This window comes from Athene cunicularia, assembly GCF_003259725.1.
Source record: "Athene cunicularia isolate RWA chromosome 1 unlocalized genomic scaffold, athCun1 chr1_part1, whole genome shotgun sequence".
Lineage (NCBI taxonomy): Eukaryota > Metazoa > Chordata > Aves > Strigiformes > Strigidae > Athene > Athene cunicularia.
The window spans coordinates 64584545-64606795 of record NW_020799091.1 but is presented as its reverse complement, the minus strand read 5'-3'; the positions used below and the strand labels follow the sequence as shown (position 1 = coordinate 64606795).

General features: G+C 41.5%; 1 protein-coding gene across 9 annotated transcripts in view; it reads right to left on the bottom strand.

Annotated features, from left to right (window-relative positions):
- Positions 1-15642: 15642 nt before the first annotated feature.
- Positions 15643-22251, bottom strand: part of SEPT10 (septin 10) — a 30000-nt gene continuing 23391 nt past the window's right edge. For 2 of the 9 annotated variants that reach the window (XM_026849541.1, XM_026849531.1), the window contains 3 exons: positions 20611-20743; positions 17690-17877; positions 15643-16545 (listed from right to left, as the gene is read on the bottom strand). In XM_026849541.1, coding sequence (XP_026705342.1) covers positions 16536-16545; positions 17690-17877; positions 20611-20743 — 331 coding nt within the window. In that variant the 3' untranslated portion in view covers positions 15643-16535. Of the gene's footprint in view, positions 16546-17689; positions 17878-20610; positions 20809-22251 lie in introns of those variants that run through there. The other 7 variants (XM_026849523.1, XM_026849513.1, XM_026849566.1 and 4 more) reach the window with 5 other exon arrangements.

Here is a 22251-nt window from a genome sequence, read left to right as displayed (position 1 = left end):
GAAGAGCCCTTGCAAAATATCGCACCTCCATCCATTTACCCTGAGCAGAGGACAGTAAAGTGCTCTGGAAACATATACCCAATTAATGCTAAATTTTGCCCAAGACAATTTGTTAAAAGCACTGCTTCACTTTGTCTCAATAAATATTCATTAGCTGAGAGAGAGAGAGAGCATGAGAAAGCAAGAGAGGGTAACTGGTGTGGGGAGGATCAGGTCTCACGTTCCTGCAGGTGTTTGGTTAGTTATACGAAGCACAGAGAGACGGCGAGTGCCCGAGGCACCTTCCAACCTCCACATCCCTCATCCTGGGCGCTGGCCACTGCACTGGGAGGGGGACCAGCGACTCAGGAGGTTGCCCCGAGGCTGTGGAGAATCTCATTGCGACCTCAATACTGGCTCATGCCTGAAGCAATGCCACCTTAGACACTGCTGGATACTCAAGCAGCTGGGGTGGCAGCATCTCCCACCATCCCTACAGGACTGGCAGGCGATGCCTGAGGTTCAGCACAAGCAGGAAGGGCTGGAGCTGCCCACAGTACTTCAGCCCAGCGCTGGGAGTGCTCAGATGGGACTCGTCTAGCAACAACAGGGCCTCTTCCCTCCTGCCCCCTCCCTGTGACTGCCTGGGCAGTGGTGGGGTGTGATGCAGGTCAGCGTTTTGAGATGCCCTGGGCAGTGCTGGGTCAGACACCTACTGACACCCACGAGCCCTGATGAAGCGGGCAGGTAGGGCTCGGCTCTTTCTGGAGCCTTACTGGTACTGAAACAAAATTAGGACAGCTACACATAGGTGTCCAAGCTCCCCCCAGGCCATGGGGTGGGGTGCAGATGAGGGCCACCCCAAGGGTAGCCTTTGCTTGAGGAGAAGCTACCCAGGTCACCCCATTTTCTCACCAACTACTTCAGGTTCATGCAGGCACAAGAAAACATCTATGGTGCAGAAAAGGCTGGTCTTTTCAGCAGTGGGCAAAGCAAATTGCATTCTGGAAAAGCCCAAATGCAGCATCCTGCTGATTTCAGTGCCGATGAGGCTTGCGGTGGTGCAAGTTTGTCCCACAGCTCTGCTGCCCATGGCCAGTGGTGCTCAGCACTGTGTCCCCCTGGTCAGTGCAGCCCTGGTGGGATGCAAGGATGTAATCTTGGTGGGTGACTAGGGGACAAGGGAGCTTCTGATCGAACCCCACTGGGGCATGGCCACAGCTCGGAGAGGGACAGAAACCCAGTACCTCATTAGTCATAAACCACTCTTGCTAAACGGTTATAAAGTGATTTATTTTGTCATTAGCCTTATCTTGCTTTCTAAAGCTGACTATACTTTAGTTATTAGTTTTTGCACTTGCATTAATCTCTTTGGCTTGATAGACCAAATTAACCTTTTTGAGGACAGATGAATTTTCTTTAATTTTTTCACGGTCAAACAATTTCAGGGGATTATTTTTTTTCTCCCAAATATTCCTTTACTGAAATAGTGGAAGTATAAGCATGTACATCCCTATAATCCGAGCATCAGGGAATTTTTCTTCCTGAGCTCTCCACTAATTTTCATACTGAAGCCTTCCTATCACATCCCAGATGTTAATAACATTGGAAATGAGCTGCACTGAGAATGCAAGCATGAAAGAGAGAGACTGAAAAAAAAGATGAGGAACTGTCCCTCATATCAATAAAATCTGTCGCATTTCTCCAGGCAGTGTGTGAAATACAGAGGGCACATAATCCGCCCGGCAATAAAAGGCTTCCACATGACTCCCCAGCACCTGGGGAGCTATCATTTTCAATTAGGATAAAAAGCCTCTGGCATGCGACACCAATGGCAGAAGAACTGAACGCAGTTAAGGCAAAATTTAGTTTCATTACGGCTCTACACAGATCAGAGTTTTCCTTTGTTTTCGCACCGCATCCCTCTGTCATCGTACAGGAGATAACATGGCAGCGCAGGCTTTTCTAATAGCTCAAGCACAACCATAACTGCATTGAGGAGACTCTAAAATAATGTTTTTAAGAGGAGTGGAGCACAAAAGGCCTTTGTAGCAAGTCTACCATCCTCACTGAACAGAGTGCCATCATTTAAACATTAATATGTTTCTGGGGTGCTGGATAGCAATGCCAGTAAACATCTGCGGATGTAAAAACTGTCTTGTTTTCTATTTAGATGCGTTTGGGGCTTGGTTTTAGCTCCTTTAAGCCAGTGCCTTTCCTTGGGCCAAACTGTGATAATACAAATTTTAAAATGCACTCTTGGTGCCCACCCCTTCCCCTCTAGTGATGACATCAAGCCCTCACATGATGCAGTAGTGAAGTGAAGGAAGGCACGGTGCCAGGCTTGCCTCTGCCTTAATAATATTACAGCAAATCCAATGTATTACTCAGAACACATCTCTTTAATGTCTCATTTAAATCTTCATTGTATCCTAATAAGTGTAACTTAGTTTTTACCTCAGGTTTTCAGAAGTTAATCCGCTACAATATTGACTTGCGTTTATTGAAGTATTTCTTATATTTTTAACCAAGTACATCTTGCAACCTAGTTCTGGACAGGTCATTGTTTTAAGTGTACCAAATTTATTTCCTCTCCTCCTTCATTTTTCCTTTTTTTCAAATATTCATAAAGTGTTTTCAACCCAGGGAGAGAGAGAGATGAGATCAGATCAGGGCCACTACTGCCTTGTCTGGTCAAAAACCACCTTGACGCTGCCAAGGCCACCCCATGCTGTTGCCTCTCCGTGGGTTTGCTCCGGGGCTGGGCAGGAGCTGGAACACAGAGAAGAAAACGGATCGGCCACAGGGCTGGCAGGGGCTGTTTCAGCAACCAGGGGATGCTCAACGAGAGTGCAGCTCCAGCCTGAGGGCAACGGGGCTGCCATAGCTGATGCACTGCATACCACAGGACCATAAGCCTACATAGGAAAGCTGAACGGGAGGAAGGAAAAAGTTGATGGTGCAGAAGCAGGACACACCAGAATCACCCAGCAGATGAAGAATAACCATGGGCTTGTTTAGTGACACAGACCTTTGGTGGGGCTGTGTCTGGCTGGCAGAGGGGTGTCCTATTTGCTGCCCTGCTGCCGGCACTTTGCCTTCTGCAGTCTGCAACAAGGGCTAACATCACCAGCATCCAGAGCTTTCACCCCTCCTCACCTGCATAACCAGAGAACCAAACCAGTGTTGTGGGGGGTCTCCAGGAGCATTTCTGCTTTCCCCCTCACTGCACCATCTTGGGACTGGGGTCCTTCAGAAACAGAGCCTGGACCCAGCAATCCATACAGCCACCCTTGAGCCACCAAGGCTTGGGGGTTATTTCATCTCCTTTCACTGTGGCTGCTCCTGGCCAAGTTGCTCTTGGCCAGCAGCACTGAATCCTTACTTAAGCCTCTTGAGACAGCCCCAACCAGCAATAGAAAGGCTGCAGCAAAACTATGATGGGGGCGGGAAGAGGAAGGAAAACAGAAGCAAACCACAGAGCAGAGCAAAAATCCCAGGCAGGGCAAGTGGAAATGGGTGGCCCCAATGGTATGTGGCATGACTCTCCCATCCCTCCTTTGGGACAGTCATCAATACAGCTGCCTGACCATACTGATGGTGAAATTCCCTCCAGCACTAACATCCAGGAGAGTGGAGGCATAATGCAGATGTTTGCAGCTCAGCTCCTGGGAGAGCTACCAGTCAACCCCAGCACACTTCTGTCCTCCATCCCTTGTGGCCTCTGAAGCTAAATATCTGATCTCCATCCCTCTAACACCATGGGACCTGTGAAGTTGTACCGACACAAAACAGAGAAGCACATCCATCGGCAACAAGCACAGAAGAGCTCCTGGCTGCTAATATATTTACCCAGCCCTTGTGAAAATATAAGGGTAGAATAACACTAAATGAGTGCTCTTCCTGCTCTAATCTGCCATTTGGGGAATGACCATACTTTATGAATCCAGCAAAATGTGCTTTACCTCTGAAGTAAAGAGCCTCGGTACAGATGTATATGCACAGACTCATTCATGTAATTGCCCACTGCCCTGGCTCTTATCACCTACTCGATTTTTGTGCAAGCCTAAAGTGACTCCTCGTCCTGAGACAGTACTTACTGTGCCTATCCCATGTCTTACAAAATGACAAATTTTGAGTCTTTGATAGCTGCTCGTATTAGGCCCAGAAAGGTTATTTTCCAGGACTCCTGGCCACAAAGAAATACTGTCCTTGTTTCAGAGCTGAATGTGGACAGGCAGAGACCCCAGGGCCCATGCAAATGCCATGGAAGAGCAGGGAAGCAAGTTCAAGTCCCAAGTTCAGGACCACTGGGTCTCCCCTCACTCCCCAGACTGCATCTTCTCCACTTTTACATTTTAAACACAGGGGCTTTCCTGATAAGTGTCCCTGACCAGGTTGCTGCCATGCCACTAAATAAATACAGTCATACTGCTAGTACATAACTTCTAAGCACCAGTGAAGGGCTAAAAGCTCTCTCTGATACCGGCAGTTCCAGTAGTTGTCTCCCCATCGCATCAGGCTTTCAGGCTTGGTCAGAAAGGGTTGGAGATCCTCACACTCCTCACAGGTCCATCAGGGTTAATCCAGAGTTTAACAGCAGTGACAAGTGTTGGGCCCAGCCTGAATGACCACCAGTCACTTGCAGCTGAGATGGTTGCACCATGCTCATCGACAGGAGCACAAGGCATGACCTCGCACCCTTGGCTGTGAGGCAAGGCACCCCACTGACTTGTCACTGCTTCATTTCTTCAGGGTGTACAGCAGAAGAGCAGTCTAGTCAGGAGCACATGTCCTGGCAGATACTGGAGTTGATGTCAAGCTGATGTCTTCTTATTAGTCTTTATAGAAAATAGCATGCTGCATTTGGAGCCAATATGAGGCTGGGAGGTGTTACAATCACAAGTGAGGACAGAGGAATAGTACAACGGGACCTGAAAAGTTTACAAATCCTGTACAGATGAGGAATAACTAACAAGTTTAGCCTGGAGAAGATGCAAGCCAATATACCTGAGGAAAATAATGAAACCCACAGATATTTCACGAAGGAGGCACTCAGAAAGCAAGGGATAAAATAAGTCTGCAAGCAAGAGATGAAAAATGAGTGTGTGCATGTGTGAGAGAGCAAACAGGAGTCCTGGAAGAGCATGTCTTTTCTCAGTGGGAATTACTGAGCACTAAAAGCAGAGGGTCATATTGCACTTTTAAGGACAGTTTGATCCGTGTTTAATTTCCACACCGTTGATGCTATAACATTATCGGGGTGGGGGGAGGAAGCAGAACCCCATCCCAGCCCCCAAGAAAGAGCCCCTGCCTTGCTGAGCCATGGGAGCCTGGTGGCTGCCCCCAGGCTCAGACCCCAGGGTAGGGGGCTACCAGCAGCTCCACTGCAGCTAGGTGCCCCCAGGAAGGTGCCCCCAGCACTGAAAGAGGTTCCTCACTCCTGCTGCCTTCCTTTGGGTGCTGTGGCACATGGTCCCATGCTGCACAGGTGAGAGGCTGTACACAAAAAAGTAGTGATCTGTTAAATCAAAGAGCAAACCCTCCCAAGCAGGGCTCAACAAGCTCTTATGTTCAAATCTTTTGCAAAAGCACGGCAAATGTTACTTGTTGTCCATGCTACAGTTGCTCTACATGAACCAAAAGCTTGGAGTTAAGCAGCTTTGTCTCCATGCTGCATTCCCAGGGAAGAGTAGCATCCCTCTGGGGTAAATTGTACCGCCGCCCACCTCGCTGCCAGCGATTCACTGGCAGGCTGCAGACACTAAGGCAAGGGGGTCAGACACTCGTGACCTACAAATGAAACCACAGAGAGGGACAGAAAGAAAAAGCAAGCTGGTGCTGGGCATCAGCCCTGAGTGGGAACCAGCAAATGAAGAGACAGAGTTGAAGATTTTTTCCTCTTTGTTAAAAGGCTTGGTTTTCATCCCCAAACTAGTTGAAAATTAATCCAAAGGTAGTACCCCCTCCCCTGCTACTGCCAGCTGAGAAATTGGGGCATTTACTTGAACGGCAAAGAGCTAGTGACAGTCCTCACCTCATCCTGAGTGAAGACAGACCTGCCCCATCAGGCTCTGAGGATGATCCTCCAGCTACCAAGCAAGGCTGAGGCTCGGCCATCCTCCTGCCCACCTGCCAGAGTCAGACCACTTGGTACGAGCAGTTTTCCCCTGCTGCCTAGCCCAGCTGTAAGGACTGTTATTCGGGTGCTGATCATCCTAGAGCATCATTAGGCTGCCAGAGACATCAGCACAGGAACCCAGACCAAATCCTCTCCAGCAGCTTGAAGGATGAACCCCACATGGCAGATGAGTGTTGAGACCACACTGACCCACTCGAGTCCGAGAGCAAAATGTTTCAGTGTGCCCAGAGGAGCAATTTGTGCAGAATGAAATGAAATTACATGTTTTATTTCATTGGGTTTTGTTCAGAAAGGAGATGAGAGGGCTTTCTCTTCAGGCACCTGTAGGAAACTGCCATTTAGGAGCCAGGACTCAAGTACTCCTTTTGCCTTTGGCAGAAAGAGAAAATACTCCTCATATGACTGCTGACTTTCAGCTGGTGAAAGAGTTTTTTCTTCTGCTGATCTACCATTTGCTGCAATGGGACTGCTCCCATCTTTTTCCCCCTCCTTAAGAGGACCAGACATCACCCCCTCCAACCCTACAAGAAGTCATGTAAAAAATCCAAGAAGGGCTTGCTTTCTTCTAAGGAGTTTTCTGTTGGTAGCTATAACCTGGTTATATCTGCACCTTTAATCTCTACTTTGAACTACTTCCAAATCCATCCTGGGACACTGCTACAGAGCACCACATCAGGAAGGGGCAAGCATCCGCACGGTGCCTGACAGAGCCAACGTGCAGTTCAGCTCCAGTGTCAGCACACCAGGGCAGGGACATCAACTGTGTTTTGAATGATGTTTTGGAGATGTAAACCACTGAGTGTATTGCCAAAGAGCATTCTTTTGGACTTAGGTAATGCATATTTTCAGCTTTAAGGCTGAGAACCTAAGATGTAGTGAACAAGCGGCTAACATGAAAGAGGAAGGATATGCTGTTATGTCTAGAATGAAAATAAAATATGCACTGTGAGAAAATACACTGTTAAATTGGGCTAAATCAAAATAATTTCTCGCATAATCAACAACTAAAGACAGAAAAATCTCAGGAGTCTTCCCTTTCAACATCTAAGCTTTAAGATACGCTGTATGAAACTCCCCACCTGGGGAAGGTCAAGATTTTCACTACTACCATGCCATGCCCACCACAGCAGCTCTCATCTCTGCCCCTAGGTTACTCATGCTGAAGACCTGGTCCCTGCCAGCCGCCTGTCACATCTCACGCTGCTGAATCCTTCCTGCAACAGTACTCTCATGGACTTCAAACTGCCTGAGGATTTTCCATCCTGACTGCTTCTGAGGAGTAAAATCCTTACAATCTTTTAATTTTGGCTTTATAAAGTGGAGCTTTCACAGCTTTCCTTTGCCTACTTTTTTTTTTATGCTTAAACATAATTTTTGGCTCATGGCAGGACACAGCTCCAGGAGCTGTAGCATCTCCAAGGATGGTTATTTAGCACCTCTCACTGGCAGCCTCCATAAACTAGACTAAAATGAGCTTTAAAATACAGAGTGAAGAAATAAAAATGTACCAAATAGAAGATCCAGAGAAACCCAGGCAGATGGCAACCACAATGTACCAAATAAAAGATCCAGAGAAACGCAGGCAGACAGCAACCACAATATAACTTTCCTTCCTAAATTCCAATAAATTACATTTTCAAAGCAATTGTAATATTCCTTAAAAACAGTCTCCTGCAAACTGATCTGGTGTTGCAAAAAACAGAAGTCCCTGGTCTCACATCTATTTTGTAATGAGCATCTACATCAAAGCATTTTATTTGAAGAACGTTTTTAGTAACTTTGTTAACTGAGTTTCAGCTATTGAAGGTGAGTAGATCAAGGATGACACCAGAAATATGCACCCAGAGGACACGTCGATCTGTGTTTCTTAGTTACAAGACTAGAGATAATTTTGTAGTCTCTGTGTTTAGAACTTGACTGAACACTGGCCAGGGAAAAATTAATTTATTTGAAAGTACACACATCTATAAATTCCTCTGCAGAGTTTTGGATGGGCAGCTTGCCATATTTAGTACTTTTCAGCTTTGTTTCACACCAAACAGGAGATTTTATTTTTTTTTTTCCCCCAATGACCAATGCACCCACAACGTGTTAGAGGGCATGAAATTTGCTGCTTCAGGTATTATGTCCTAAGATATGACATTTATATTACTGTATTTTATAAAAATGTAAAAGCTGTAAATAATTTTCTAAAAGTACATAGGATTGTACGGGGTTTTTTAAACACCTTATCAAGGAAAATTTCCAAATATGGCTTTGAGCAAGAGCACACTAGGCTGTAATTCCTTTATTTGCTTACTTACAGTGACAGCAACCTCAGCCAACTGTTTGCAGCAACCGTTAATTCACAGCTTGCAAAGCAGTATCTTTACTTATTGATCCAACAAGCTTGCCAATACACAAATTCCATTATATCATCCAGTAAAACTCTTGAGGATCACTCCTGACCTCGCAGGCAAAGTACCATGTATTCAAAACACAGTACTAGCATGCAATCCCTTACCAGGGAAATCTGCTGTTCCATCTACCATAGTCACATTTCACTTACCAGGAATATTATCAGAAGTGCCCTCAAGTTATTATGATCTTTAGTTTTTGGGATCGTATGTTCAATGACTGGATTCATAAACTGAGCCATTTCCAGTTCCACCAGAATATTAGGGTAGTACTTCCTTGGATGTCAAGATAAACACCATTGCAGACTTTTAATTGGGATTTTCCTATTTTCTACAAAAACTACTGAAACAAAGCACCAGTGTTGCTGGTAATCTTTAAAATTCAGCTCGCTAAACTGCAGCACCCCAAAGAGTTTTGGTACATCTCACGTTTCTCCTAAAGTTTTTTCCAAGTAGAGAATCCAGGCTAGACACAGATCAGTCTGGCACAGATTTATGAATGAGATGAATGGGGTTTGAGCCTTTCCTCTCTGTCCTGCCTGCCAGTGGTGTGCTGGGGTAGCCATGCCACTGTTACAGGATGCCATCAGTCAGATGGCTTTGTTGCTGTCTTTTGTTTCAGCCAACTAAATATGACTTAAGTCTTTGTGTGCTCAAGCAGAATGCAGTTTCTGCCTAGATACTGTCCATTTGGTTAGAAGCTGGCTCAGCCTCTGTCAAAGCTGGACCAGCAAGGTCAGGGATGAGCTGAGGTCAGATCAAGGCAGGTTTTACAACTATGTACAAGTTTGGGGAGCTCAGACCCATGTATAGTACCAGCAAAGATGTCAGCCCAAGTATCTAGTCCAACACAGATTTCCTGTGTGACTGTAACTACACACTGAAAGCTAGCATGGATTTACTTCCATGGCTCATTTTCACTGAGTGGTTGCAAATAAAAAAAAAAATATTATGCTTAAAAATCTGAGCCCTATGCACTATGGGTCTTATTTTCCAACTGTAAATTCAAGCAGTATCTTCCAAGTTCTTAAGATATTTTGTGAGAATAAATACATTGAAGATTGAGAAGCAGTCAGAAGATACTTTAACTTGCCTAAGAGATTTTTTTTCCTTGAGAAGCTAAAAGGAGAAAAAAAACTTCTGTAACTTTGGAAGTAAAACACGCCAATCTCAAACTCCATCAGGATAGACAATGTAATTATTTCTCATGTGCATATTTTAAATTATTAGGAGTATAGAATGATTTGACCTTGCAGCAAAGCTTGGATGTCATTCATCTACTGAAAACACAGTCATAAAACAGCACTGGTATTTTGTATTCCTCTGCAGAGTCCATCAGCATTGCCTGCTGTGTTGGCAGTAGATACGGCAGCTAGTAAGAACTTTTCACAGGAGCTTGCAAGTCAAATGAGTCTTTAACGGTGTGACAGGAGGCTAACAAACATTAGAGGAAAGGTCACGACAGAATTTTGTGTGTGTCATCTCTCTGGCTGTTTGCGCACCTTGTCCGACAGCTCAGCTGGTTCTACCAAAAGGCACTGGGACCATCATGTTCCCCCAAAAGGCAAAAAGGACCAAGTGTCTGTACACTGCCAGGGTAAGGGAGAATGAAACCTCATCTGTGGCATTCCCAAAGCTAACTAAACATCTACCATCTCAACAAAATAGCTGTAAGGAGAAACTATGAAAAATCTAGTCCAAAAAGCACCCTCTTGTCCTCTTTCTAAACATGCTAATTATTTTCTCTTCTGTCCAAAGGTGTGATGACTACCAGGGTCTCTGCCTTTTCTAAGCTGAAGGAGTTAACGTCTTCCTGTGGAGGAAAGGACTAGCTCCACATTTCCACCCTGTGAGGACAGAGGAGTAAAATCTTATGAGTGCTGAGAGCTCTGCCTTGCAGCCTCTTCTCAGTGGGAAGGATCAGCTGCTCCAAAAATATGCAGACTAATGCGGTAGTAAATATTTCCTACTAGCAGCACAAGGGAATGCAGAAACTGCTGGCAGGCATCAAGATCAAGTGTTAAGCACTAAAATAGCTTCCTGAATTTATCAGGAATCAGGCAGCCTGGGGACCACTCTTGGCTAACTGTGGCACTTGTGAGTGATCTGCATATCCATATACTCAGATCTAGACAGGCAGGAGCGTGATGCATCTATCTCTCTGTGCATGTACATTTATAAAAAATATCTGGACCTGTATATATAAATAGGAACATATCCAAATCCTACACACTTAGATATAAAAATGAGAGAAAGGTTAATTTCTGCTAGAAGACAGAATTTCTTTCTGAAACCATTAGTTTGGTGGGTTGTTTATGAAAATTAGACCAATAAACTGCGATACATGAAAGTGCCAAGAGAGATGATTACTTATGGATCGCAAGTACAGGTACACCAAAAATGAAGAGATACTTAAAGATCTGATGTCAAAAGTCATTTGTGCAGCTCCATAATACTTTTTTTCAGAAAATCTAAGGTTCGCAGAATAATCACCCAGAAACCACCCTTACACATCTGAAGACTATTTCCCAGCAAGAAAAATAGTTCTTTTCATACACTTCTCTTGGAAGTCTTTTTAAAAGATTTTGGATTAGAATGAGATGCAATTGTATTCTTAAGGTTTCAAATTATAAAGACTGATTTAGCATTTTAATGCCCTAGCAGATATAATCAACCACATAAACTCAGAGCTTTCACTGCACTTACTTTTATACTGCCTCCTCTACTTACAGCTTTGTTTTTACAGAAAATAGATTAATATTCTCTTCTGTGAAGAAAAAAAAAATTGCTCACACTACATGAGTTACAGAACTACAGAATCGCTGGTGTTGGAAGGGGCCTCTGGAGATCAGCTACTCCAACTCCCCTGATAAAAGCAGGTTCAGCTACAGGACAAGTGACAGTTGCTCAGTGCCACAGTCCTTTCCCCAAAAGCAAAGGACGTGTTCTTCGAGCGCACCCTAGTGAAAATCCTGTTGAAGCCTTTTTTTTCTGGTTTAAAATCCTGCAAGTATCTATATCTAGCTATCAGTGGTTTGTTGTCTTGATGCTAGAGTCTGGATTTTAAAAATTACATTTAGTAAAGGAAACAAGGAGAGGTAGATGCCTCACTACTGTATAAAAATCTAGTTAGGTAATTTATGTATCTATTAATTACACTAAATTACTTTTTGCAGTGATATACTGAATGTGAATTACACGATCCTTCACAAAGGTCTTGAAAAATTAGTTATTTTTCTTTTGAGTATTTTCCTTTCTATATAGAGATGATGTTGTTGCTGTTATGGAAGAGCCTTGTGTTTCCGTAAATTAAAATCCTAGAATGACAGAATATCTGAAGTTGAAAGGGACTCATAAGGATCATCGAGTCCAACTCCCCGCTCCTTGCAGGATTATCTAAAACTAACCCATATGACTAAGAGCATCATCCAGATGGTCCTTGAACACTGACACGCTTGGTGCTGTGACCACTGCGCTGGGGAGCCTGTTCCAGTGACCAACCACTCTCCCAGTGAAGAAACTTTTTCTTACGTCCAATCTGAACTTTTCCTGATGCAGCTTCATTCAGTTTCCTCATGTCCTATCACTGGTCACCACAGAGAGGAGATCAACACCCCACCTCTGCTGCCCCCCTTGAGGGAGCTGCAGGCTGCCATGAGGCCGCCCCTCAGCCTGAACAAACCAAGTGACCTCAGCAAGCTCCTCGTAATCCCAGCCCTCAAAGCCTTTCACCATCTCGGTCACCCTCCATTGAACACACTCTAATAGTCTGATGTCCTTCTTACACTGAGTCACCCAAAACTGCACACAGTGCTCAAGGTGGGACCACACCAGTGCAGTGCAGAGTGGGACAATCATCTGCCTCGACCAGCCAGTGATGCTGTGCCTGATGCACCCTAGGACATGGTTGGCTCTTTTGGCTGCCAGGTCACACTGTTCATTCATATTCAACTTGCCATCAACCCAAACCACCAGATCTCTTTCCATGGGGCTGCTCTTGAGCCTCTTGCCCCCTAATTTGTACATATAACCAGGATTACCCTGTTCCAGGTGGAGAATCCAGCACTTCCTCTTGTTAAATTTCATACAGTTGGTGATTGCCCAGCTCTCTAGCCTATCCAGATCTGTCTACCCTAAAGGGAGTCTGCAGCTCTTCTAATTTAGCATCACCAGCTAACTTATTTAATGTACATTTGATTCCTGCATCCAGATCATTTACAAAAACACTAACTAGCACTGGCCCTAAAATTGAGCCCTGGGGAACCCCACTGACATAACCCTATTTTCTATAACTCTTTAAGCCTGACCTGTCAGCCAATTGGTCACCCAATGTAGTATGGATTTGTCTAGCTGTGTTGCTGGGCATTTTGTCCAGAAGGATACTGTTAGAGACAGTATCAAAAGCTTTGCTAAAATCCAAACAAAACACGTTTACTGGCTTCCCTTGGTCAACTAGATGAGTGACCTTGTCATAAAAGGAAATTACATTAGTTAAGCAGGACCTTCCCCTCATGAAGCCATGGCGGCTATGATCAATGACTGTGTGGCCTCTCAAGTGCTTTTCAGTAACCTCCAGAATAACCTTCTCCATAATTTTCCCAGGCACTGAAGCAAGACCAACAGGCTGGTAATTACCAGGGTGTTCCTTTATACCCTTCTTGAAAACTGGGTCAACATTTGCCAGCTTCCAGTCAACAGGTACCTCTCCAGTCTTCCAAAACAGATGAAAAATAAGAGAGAGGTTTTGTGATAACATAGGCCAGTTCTTTCAGCACCCTGGGATGAAACCTATTGGGCCCCATACATTTATGTGCATCCAGCTGGAGCAGCAAGTCTCAAACAAGTTCAGGGTCGGCTGAGAGTTCATCATCCCCCCAGACACGGTCTTTCACCACAAGGTTCTGGGGGTCGCAGAACCCATCATCAGCACTGAAGATAGAGGTGAAGAAGGCATTTAAACATCTCTGCTTTGTCTGTGACCCTATTTGTGAGGTGACCAACCCCATCAAGCAACAGCCCAATGTTATCTCTGACCCTCCTTTTGCTGTTAACATATTTTTAAAAGCTCTTTTTGTTGTCCTTCACAGTGCTGGCCAGCTTGAACTCTAATCAAGATTTAGCTGCGTGAATTTTCTCCCTACAGTGGTGAACAGCATCTCTGTAGTTCTTCCATGTTGCCTGTCCTTGCTTCCAATGTCCACACATTCTTAGTTTTTGAAGTCCAGTATATTCTTTACTTAGTTTCACAATGCAAATCTAAGTATGTTTCTCACACCAAATATATAGGCAATGCTATACTGTTAGGAGATTTAAGATAAAACCACTTAGGCATTCTGGCTATGCCTTCTTGTGGCAAAGTAATTTTAAAGATATAGTTAAGAATAAATATACAAAATATATACAGAAAGTATCCTAAGGCAAGCATCTAAAAAGGTAGAGGCTTCAGACTTGTAAAGGCTGTAAGGAATCTCGCAAGTAAGGAATCTCGCAATAGTCACTTGCAGGAGGTACCATAACAATAAAGAGACCTTAATAAATGGTCCTGAAACTGTTTCATCTGCAAGATATATCTCTCTGTTCAGTTAAAAAGCACATAGCTAAGAAACTACAGTGAGGCACATGCATTTTTATTTGCTACCACTATTATTTTTCACTTTCAGGAGATACTGTTAGTTGTTTCTTTAGAATTCTTTGAGCTGCATTTGACTGTCAGGCTGTGTGATGTGCACTCCCGCACTTATCTGATATCTCATCTTTAGGTGAACTTAAACAAAACAGCTATGGAATTTCCCATACTTACAGATGACTCTCCACTGCTTAGTTGAGTATCAGGAAAAAGAGAAAAACCCACCAGCTCTCTCATTTCATGCTACATCATTTTGTGCTACAGCTGAACAAACTCCCTTTAATTGTCACCTGCTCCAAAGACCTGCACATGTGCCTGTGCTAGTTTTGTTGCCGAGTCCTGCAGGGCCAACACGTGCAACTGAACATAAACCCATTCTGACCAAGACACATGGTATCCGATACATGTTAGACTATTCATGGTTCCCAGCTGTCAAAGCACAGCACATCCTCTAGTGCTGGCCAGGCACAAAGCTATTTAGGTCAAAGAGCACTTAACCATCTCAGACTGCCCTCAGCCAAGCGGCCACACTACAGACAGCCAATTCTGTCTTCTGATGCAGTTTCATAACACTCATGAAGAGCTGTGCTTGAGCTAACAGCGCCTGGAATAACCCACACAGGGATAACTGAGTGCTGACAATACACATCACTTAATTGTAATTACATTCTGCTCAAGATCACTTGATAACACTTCCAAATCTACCGCTCAATTCAAAAAAACTGTTTTTTTTAAATTTTTTTTTTCATTTGGCTGTTACCTCCTTTATGGAGGGTGTATGCCTTATTTCTAGTCAAACAGATGCAAATGGCCCAGCCAATGGTACAAAGCCAAACAAAAAAATAGTCTTTCATCAAGCTACATTTTGCTCAGGAAGGAGCAATCAGACAGCAATCACTGGGTCTGGCTCCAGCCCGTTTTCTTCTCTTGAAAGAAGCATCAGTTATGTGGGTATGTGGGCTAAATGGGTATCTCCTCTTAACCTTTCCCTCCTATACTACAGCCTGCTGGGCCTGTGGAGCTGACAATTAGGAGTTTGACCCTTTTCTAGTCAACAAAGAGTTTATATATCTTAGTATCTATTCCTTCCCATTGAATTGAAGAAAAGCATCACACAATATGCACCATTGTGTGAGTAAAATAGAAGGTAAGGTTGGTCACTGAAGCAGGTTCCCCAGGGCAGTGGTCACAGCACCAAGTCTGTCAGAGTTCAAAAAGCATCTGGACGACACTCTTAGTCATATGGGTTAGTTATAATGGTCCTGTGAGGAGCAGGGAGCTGGACTCGATGAACCTTATGGGTCCCTTCCAACTGAAGATATTCTGTGATACGTACAGTGGTATGTGACAAGTACATCACAAGTCATACTGCCTTTCTGGCTGGCACATTACACACAAATCACCTCTTTTTCCAATCAGTAATGACTCGAGACATTTAAAACAGATGTAAAACATCTACAGTTTTCAGATTAATGTGAAATATTGCTCCTTGTTTTTAGTAATGTGGGAGGGAGAGGAATCAGAACAACCGAAACACTTAAGCAAAACCAATGTATTTTATTTCTATCAAGTTAGTGTTTCATTTTTAAAGAGCTGCAAAAAACAACTTCAGAGAACTGCACCTCTTATAGTTTCCCATTAGTTATCACAGCTACTGAAAATATAAAACACATTTTAAACTTATATTAACTTGAAGCTCTTGTAGTTAGTTTTTGTAAACTTCAGACTATGCTGTAACTGAATACCACAGTCACAAGCATCAAAAGGTTATAGGTACTTTCCATATTAAGTTAGCAATGTCAGATAAACTATCACGTAACAGTACAGCACTGCAAAGTATCTCAATAAATTTTAATTAGGAAGATCATATCTGAAATTTAGGACAGTGCTTGTACATAAAAGCCTATAAACAAAATCTGTCAGCAAAAGCAGTAAGTGGTTGAATTATGTCAACATTTGTATTAAATAATATTTAGTAGACTAATATACCATACCATATGAAAGTAACTCTTTAGAAAGATTATAGTGGATATATTCACCGAATACTTCTGTACTACATACAGCATTTATACTATGAATGGTACTGTTTATGGCAAGGACACTTTCTTTGGTATAATGTACTTAAAATGAAAACAAGTTAGCCACACATATGTAAGGCAAGTGTGTATCAAGGCAGACTCATAACAGAAAGTCCATGATGGCAATGACAATAGTCGCCGCACCGTATGTGTACGGATCGTACTTCAAAATTCTTCTTTTACAGCATGCAGCTACAAGAGATATTTTCCAAATCTTTTAGTAAGAAACTGCAACTCCTATACCTCCAAAAGCGTGTTGTGAATCATTGCCTCCTCAAGAGAAATTATCAATATTGTTTCTTCTAGCATCAGTATTATGTAAAGCTGGAACAGAAGAACAAAAGCAAGCATGTAAACTGTAACATACTCTGAAGAAATAAAGAAAACAGAGAGAACAAATATAAAAATTTTCTGAAGTTAAAAGTTACTCATAATAGTGCAGATAATGACTTCTGTTACCAAGAATGCCACTTTCGCATATAAATCCAGAAAAAGCAGTCTAGGAAAAGGAACTCAGTAACATTATTTGAAATTCAATGAATTTTGGCAAAAACACGAGCAGGCTGCTAGTATACACCCCAAAAATGTCAAAGCTGTCTTAAAGATATCTGCGGCAATATGTGCACCCATCTAGCTTCCAAAGTTTTTCATAATCTAGCAGTTATGAATAATTTCTGTACCAAAAAAAATCTGCTTTCAGTTGTAGTAAGATATTCATGTTATTTGCAGTAAAGTTATAAGGAAAGGAAATTAATCAGTTAATCAACTTCTGGTTTTGGAAGAGAAAAAATGTAATTCAATTTAATTTAATGTTTATATATGGACATTTAATTCAATGCTTATATATGAAGAAGTTGTGCATGTTGTTCTGGAGATTACTTTTGAATACAGTTCTGAAATGTCACAATTTGAGCTTTTCTTTCGGGAGGGAAGAAAGTGGAATGTTCATCAGGTCATATTCTGCACTTGGTGCAATTTTACAGCCAATTTTACCTACCTCACATCTCAAAAATCTGTTCTAGGAAGACTTATCTAGTATTATGGGACAGCAGCAGTCAGACTGCTTCATAAAGCTAACATATCCTATATTCAAAACCTGACTGCTGCAATCACATATTCTGGAATTCCCTGGGTGAATTTCTCTCCCTCTCTAACTTCTCCCTCTCCCTCTTGCTCTGTTCATAAACATTCACAATTTCTTCATCTCTGACATCAAAGCACAGGAGTTCAAGTCGAAAACCTTTGTTTTTTCATGGAAAAAAAAAATGCATGCTCACAGAACATGCAGCAATTACTGTAAAAATAAATCCAATCATGAGGGTATTTTACACACTTCTGTCTTCTCATCACATAACAGAATAGGAGCATGTTTGTATCTTTTCTAAAAGATTACTGAAATTTGCACTATAGAAGTGATATATGAAGAATTTTTTTATTGCTGCCCCTAATGACTAGCATCAGCACTTACTTTTTGTGGTCCTTGTCTCTCTTCAAACTAACAGGGGTAGAGACAGATGCTTGTGATTGGAGTAAGTCAGCATTCGCTTTCTTCTCAATAAACATAGTTATTTCATCTTCTAGAACTTTTTTCGTTTTCTCTAATTTCAGTTTCTCTCCTTGAAGCATTAGCATAAGATGTTCAAATTTAGTCTGTATCTGTTTAAAGAAAGCACAAAAACATTTCCAACTAGTAACACAAGGTGGTGATGTCACAATACAAAACCCTTCTGCACTCAAACAGCAAAACCTACCTCAACTTGGGTTACAATGCTAAGAAATTGCAGGCTTTTCCCAAAATTGGTAAGACTAAAAAACAACAATCCAGAAAAATAATAATTCCTATCAGATTGTTCTCACAGAAGCGAGGCTACTACACACAAAGTATGGGTGGCAACTGTAGAAGACACCAAATGAATATTAGATTTCCTATTAGATTTCGTACTAGATTCAACTATCTCTTTATTATATCAAAAATAGGGAGGCCTTTAGAGGGGAAACAATTACTAACAGAAAGACTGAATCAGGATCTGTCAAGTAGAATCTACCTCCTTAAAACCAAGTGGACTAAGTATCATACACACTTTAGTTACAAAGGTATGGATTTTCATATATATTGATATGTATATTAATTACATTTACACATTAATATGTATACACACAGTAAGTCTGGCTGGGGGAGTTACTTGTGGGCTCCAAGAAGTTAACTGCTTTTCTGAAGTAACTGTTATTGATTGTTCTTCTGACATATTAATAGATTTTACTCTCCAGCTGCATTTTGACCAGTTTAAATCTACTGTGAAGTTGTGCATAACCAAAGGGTACTCCACCCCTCCTCACCTCCCACCTCCCCACACACAAACTGTCCTAGAATCCTACTTCTGTATCCATGTGGATTGGTGTAAGTCAGTCTGAGTGCAGATATACTGGTATAGAAATCAGAGAGGATTATTTCCATCTTTTTCAAAGAAGGAACTAAGAAATAACTCAGATTATAAACACAACAGTATGCCTGTTCTACACAGTAGAGCTGTCAGATTTAATAAATGTGTGTGTGTGTGCGTGCGTATGTATACTATTAATTTATCTATTTAATTGCAAGAGTTAACCAGATGCATTGCAAAAACAGGCATACCAAAAAAAATATTCACGGTAGAAACAGTAAGGTCCTAAGCAACGTCTCAGGAGTAGTAATGCTGCACATTGCAGCTACAAGTTTCCTCTAAATGAAGGATGTGAAAGCAATCTTAAGTACAACAGAAATTCTTGTTTTTCCTTTGTTTCCAGATACACATACACACTTCTCAGAGAACAAGCAGCAATAGTATACAACAAATGTTCTTTAGGAGTGACTGTATGATCACTCTCCCACATCAGGAACAGAGAAAACTAAATAGCCATAACTCAACTGTAATATGCAGAGCTCGCAAACTGCCTGGTATAAATCATAGACAGAAAACATCAAAAATCTTACACAGATACTGTGTAAGACCTAGCTGGACCTATTCTGAACATGGCCAAGTATTCTCCCAATTGGATAGCCTCAATTAAGAAAGACTGAACGTGATTTTTTTCCTCCACAAGTAGCATGATGGATTCACAGATTTAGAAAAAAAAAAAAAAAAAAAAAAAAAAAAAAAAAAAAAAAAAAAAAAAGTATTAATCCTTCTTTTTATTTAAAACATGCATCTGAACACTCCACAAAAAACTGCTCTATCTCTGCTGGGAGACTGATGTATAGAAAAGAACGTTAAATACAGACAGGTTTCTAATTTCAATGAAACCAGTGTTTGAATACAAATACACATGACCATAACAGAGTCTGGCAGAAAGTAGGTGAGAAGATCCTGTTTTGCCAGTTCAGCTTGACAAGACTAAATCTTCAACAACATATACAAGAAACATTCCACACCTCCAAATATTCTTAAGGCAGCTGGGAATAGGTGATATTTTAAAGCCAAAACAAAACCAAACCAACAAAAACAAACCCCTGCACTTTCAAACTTCTCAACATGAGGATTGAGCTTATATTTAATAACTGGAGATCACACAAACGTACATGCCCCACTCTCTCGGCCTGAAAAGCAACCTATGGGATTTTTTTCCCCTGAAATCTTGTGTTTTACAAAACAATTTATGCATGAAAAGCACCTACTGTGCTTCTACAGCATACAGATATTTCTCAGCATACTGCTAGAGGAGATGAAGAAATAGGCATTCATTACAAACATCACTCTCTTACTTCATCATATCACCTCCTACTCTATTGACTGTTCCAGCTACCCACCAAAGCCTTACCCACCAAAGGACCATAAGCTCCCTCCTTTTAAAAAAAAGACTGCCATTTATAGAATCATAGAATCATTCAGATTGGAAAAGACCCTTAAGATCATCAAGTCCCACCATTAACCTAACATTACCAAGTTCACCAGTAAACCATCCCCCTAAGCACCATATCTACACATCTTTTAAACACCTCCAGGATGGTGACTCAACCACTTCCCTAGGCAGCTGTTCCAATGCCTGACAACCCTCTCCATGAAGAAATTTTTCCTAATATCCAATCTAAAGCTCCTTTGGTGCAACTTGAGGACATTTCCTCTCACTCTATTACCTGCTACTTGGGAGAAGAGACTGCCATCCACCTTGCTACAGCATCCTTTTCTCCAGGCTAATCCACCCCAGTTCCTTCAGCTGCTCCTCTTAAGACTTCTTGTTTGCTTGTCTAATCAATCTGCTAATCCAATCAATCTGTAATCAATGTGCTTTTAAGCACTGCTGCCCTCAAAATATTAATAAATTATAAACATCAACTAGTTGTGATTTTGCTAAGAACTTAGCTGTTTCAAATCTCAGCAAACAAACTCAAGACCAACAGACAAGCATGCTTACCTGTTGTTCTGCTTCTTTCAATATTGTTTCTTTCTCTTTCACTCTCTGCACAAACCGTTGTCTCATCTCCTCCTCTTTTCTTTGCATTTCAAGGTAGAACTCATGTCTCTTTGCCTCATAGGCTTCCTGTAGACTGAAGTCCAAAAATGTAAGCAAGTCTCTAGTACACTGCTTTGTTCAATGTGGAAAACCAACAATCTGGAACATTTTTGAACAATTAATATTCCTCTGAAATCTTAATTTCTACAGCTCCCCACATAAATATTCATAAACAAACCTGAACAGAATCAAGTATCTTATTTTTCTAAATTTTTATTAAACAACCCTGAGTAAAATTATTTATTCTAACAGCTCCTGGATAATTTACATTTCAAAGTAAATACAGCACTTTAGGAATCTCATGTTCTAGAAGACCTGAGTTGTAATTTTCTGCCTCCAACATACATAACATTTTTCTTTAAGTTAGTTAGTAATAAGACCCCAAAATTGCCACAAAAGCCTCCCGAAATTTCCATATTGTGAAATCTCAGTCTTAAAATAGGACATTACAAAACTAATGCTTCTGGAGCATTAACACAACTAACAAAACAAATATATGAAAAGGAAAATAACAGGATGTTAAAAATATACAGCATTCTCTTTATGTAATGTCAAAATTTAAATATAGAGATACACTAATATAAAATAAATACAACTTCCTACATATTTCAATATCCAAAAGATAGGGTTACTTTCCAACAAGCATCAGGCAAAATCTCAAGATTGCTTGTTTCTTCCTGAATCCCCTCTCACAGAAGCTAATATACAGCATACATACCACATGTATATTTTAATTTATATAGGAGGTGGAAACTAGTTCAGATGGTTGAGCAAGTAACTTTTAAATCCATGCCTCCCTCCCCCCCCCCCCTTTTTTTTTAAGAAAAGTTACCTACTAGACATTTCAGTACACAAGACAAATTTTTTCCTCCAAACAACAGGCACTTGAAATTGAGAAACTTCTTTCATATCAAAGCATATCACAGCAAATTAAAAGATACTGGTAAATTATTCATATACTAGTAGAGGTTTGACATTTTCAGGGTCTATACTACCACTGTGATCACCCCAGTGCTGGCAGGGAGTTCTTACACCATTTATCTCTTCTAATACTTCCTGACTGCTGACTAGTCAGTTGTTCCCAGCTATCCTGAGTTACTGTCCTTTGCCAGGTATCTCCTGCCTTCCACTCTGATTTAAAATAAATATATACCAAATATTTAAATTTGCTTTATATTTTTAATACATATACACACTTTTGTACCAGTTTAAGTCTCATCTTTTACTGTTTCTATTAAATCAGCTTATAAATGGAAAGACTTACAAAACAGGGCATCTAAAAATTTAATTATTTAGACCTACAGTAAGCTTAAACAGCTCTCTTCTGTACTTAAATTTATGATGACTGGGCAGTTTCCAAATCCTAAAGTTTCTCATCTGTATTCAAAATATAATCTAAAGAGAGAGAAGAATGGTCTTGACGTTATACAAGCAGACAATGTTTGCAAGGTCTCAGGGTCAGGGCACTTTTCCTATTCTGTCTTATTTGAGCAATATATTGCAACAAAATAAATTCAGAATAACCACCTTTTGGGGTTTGGT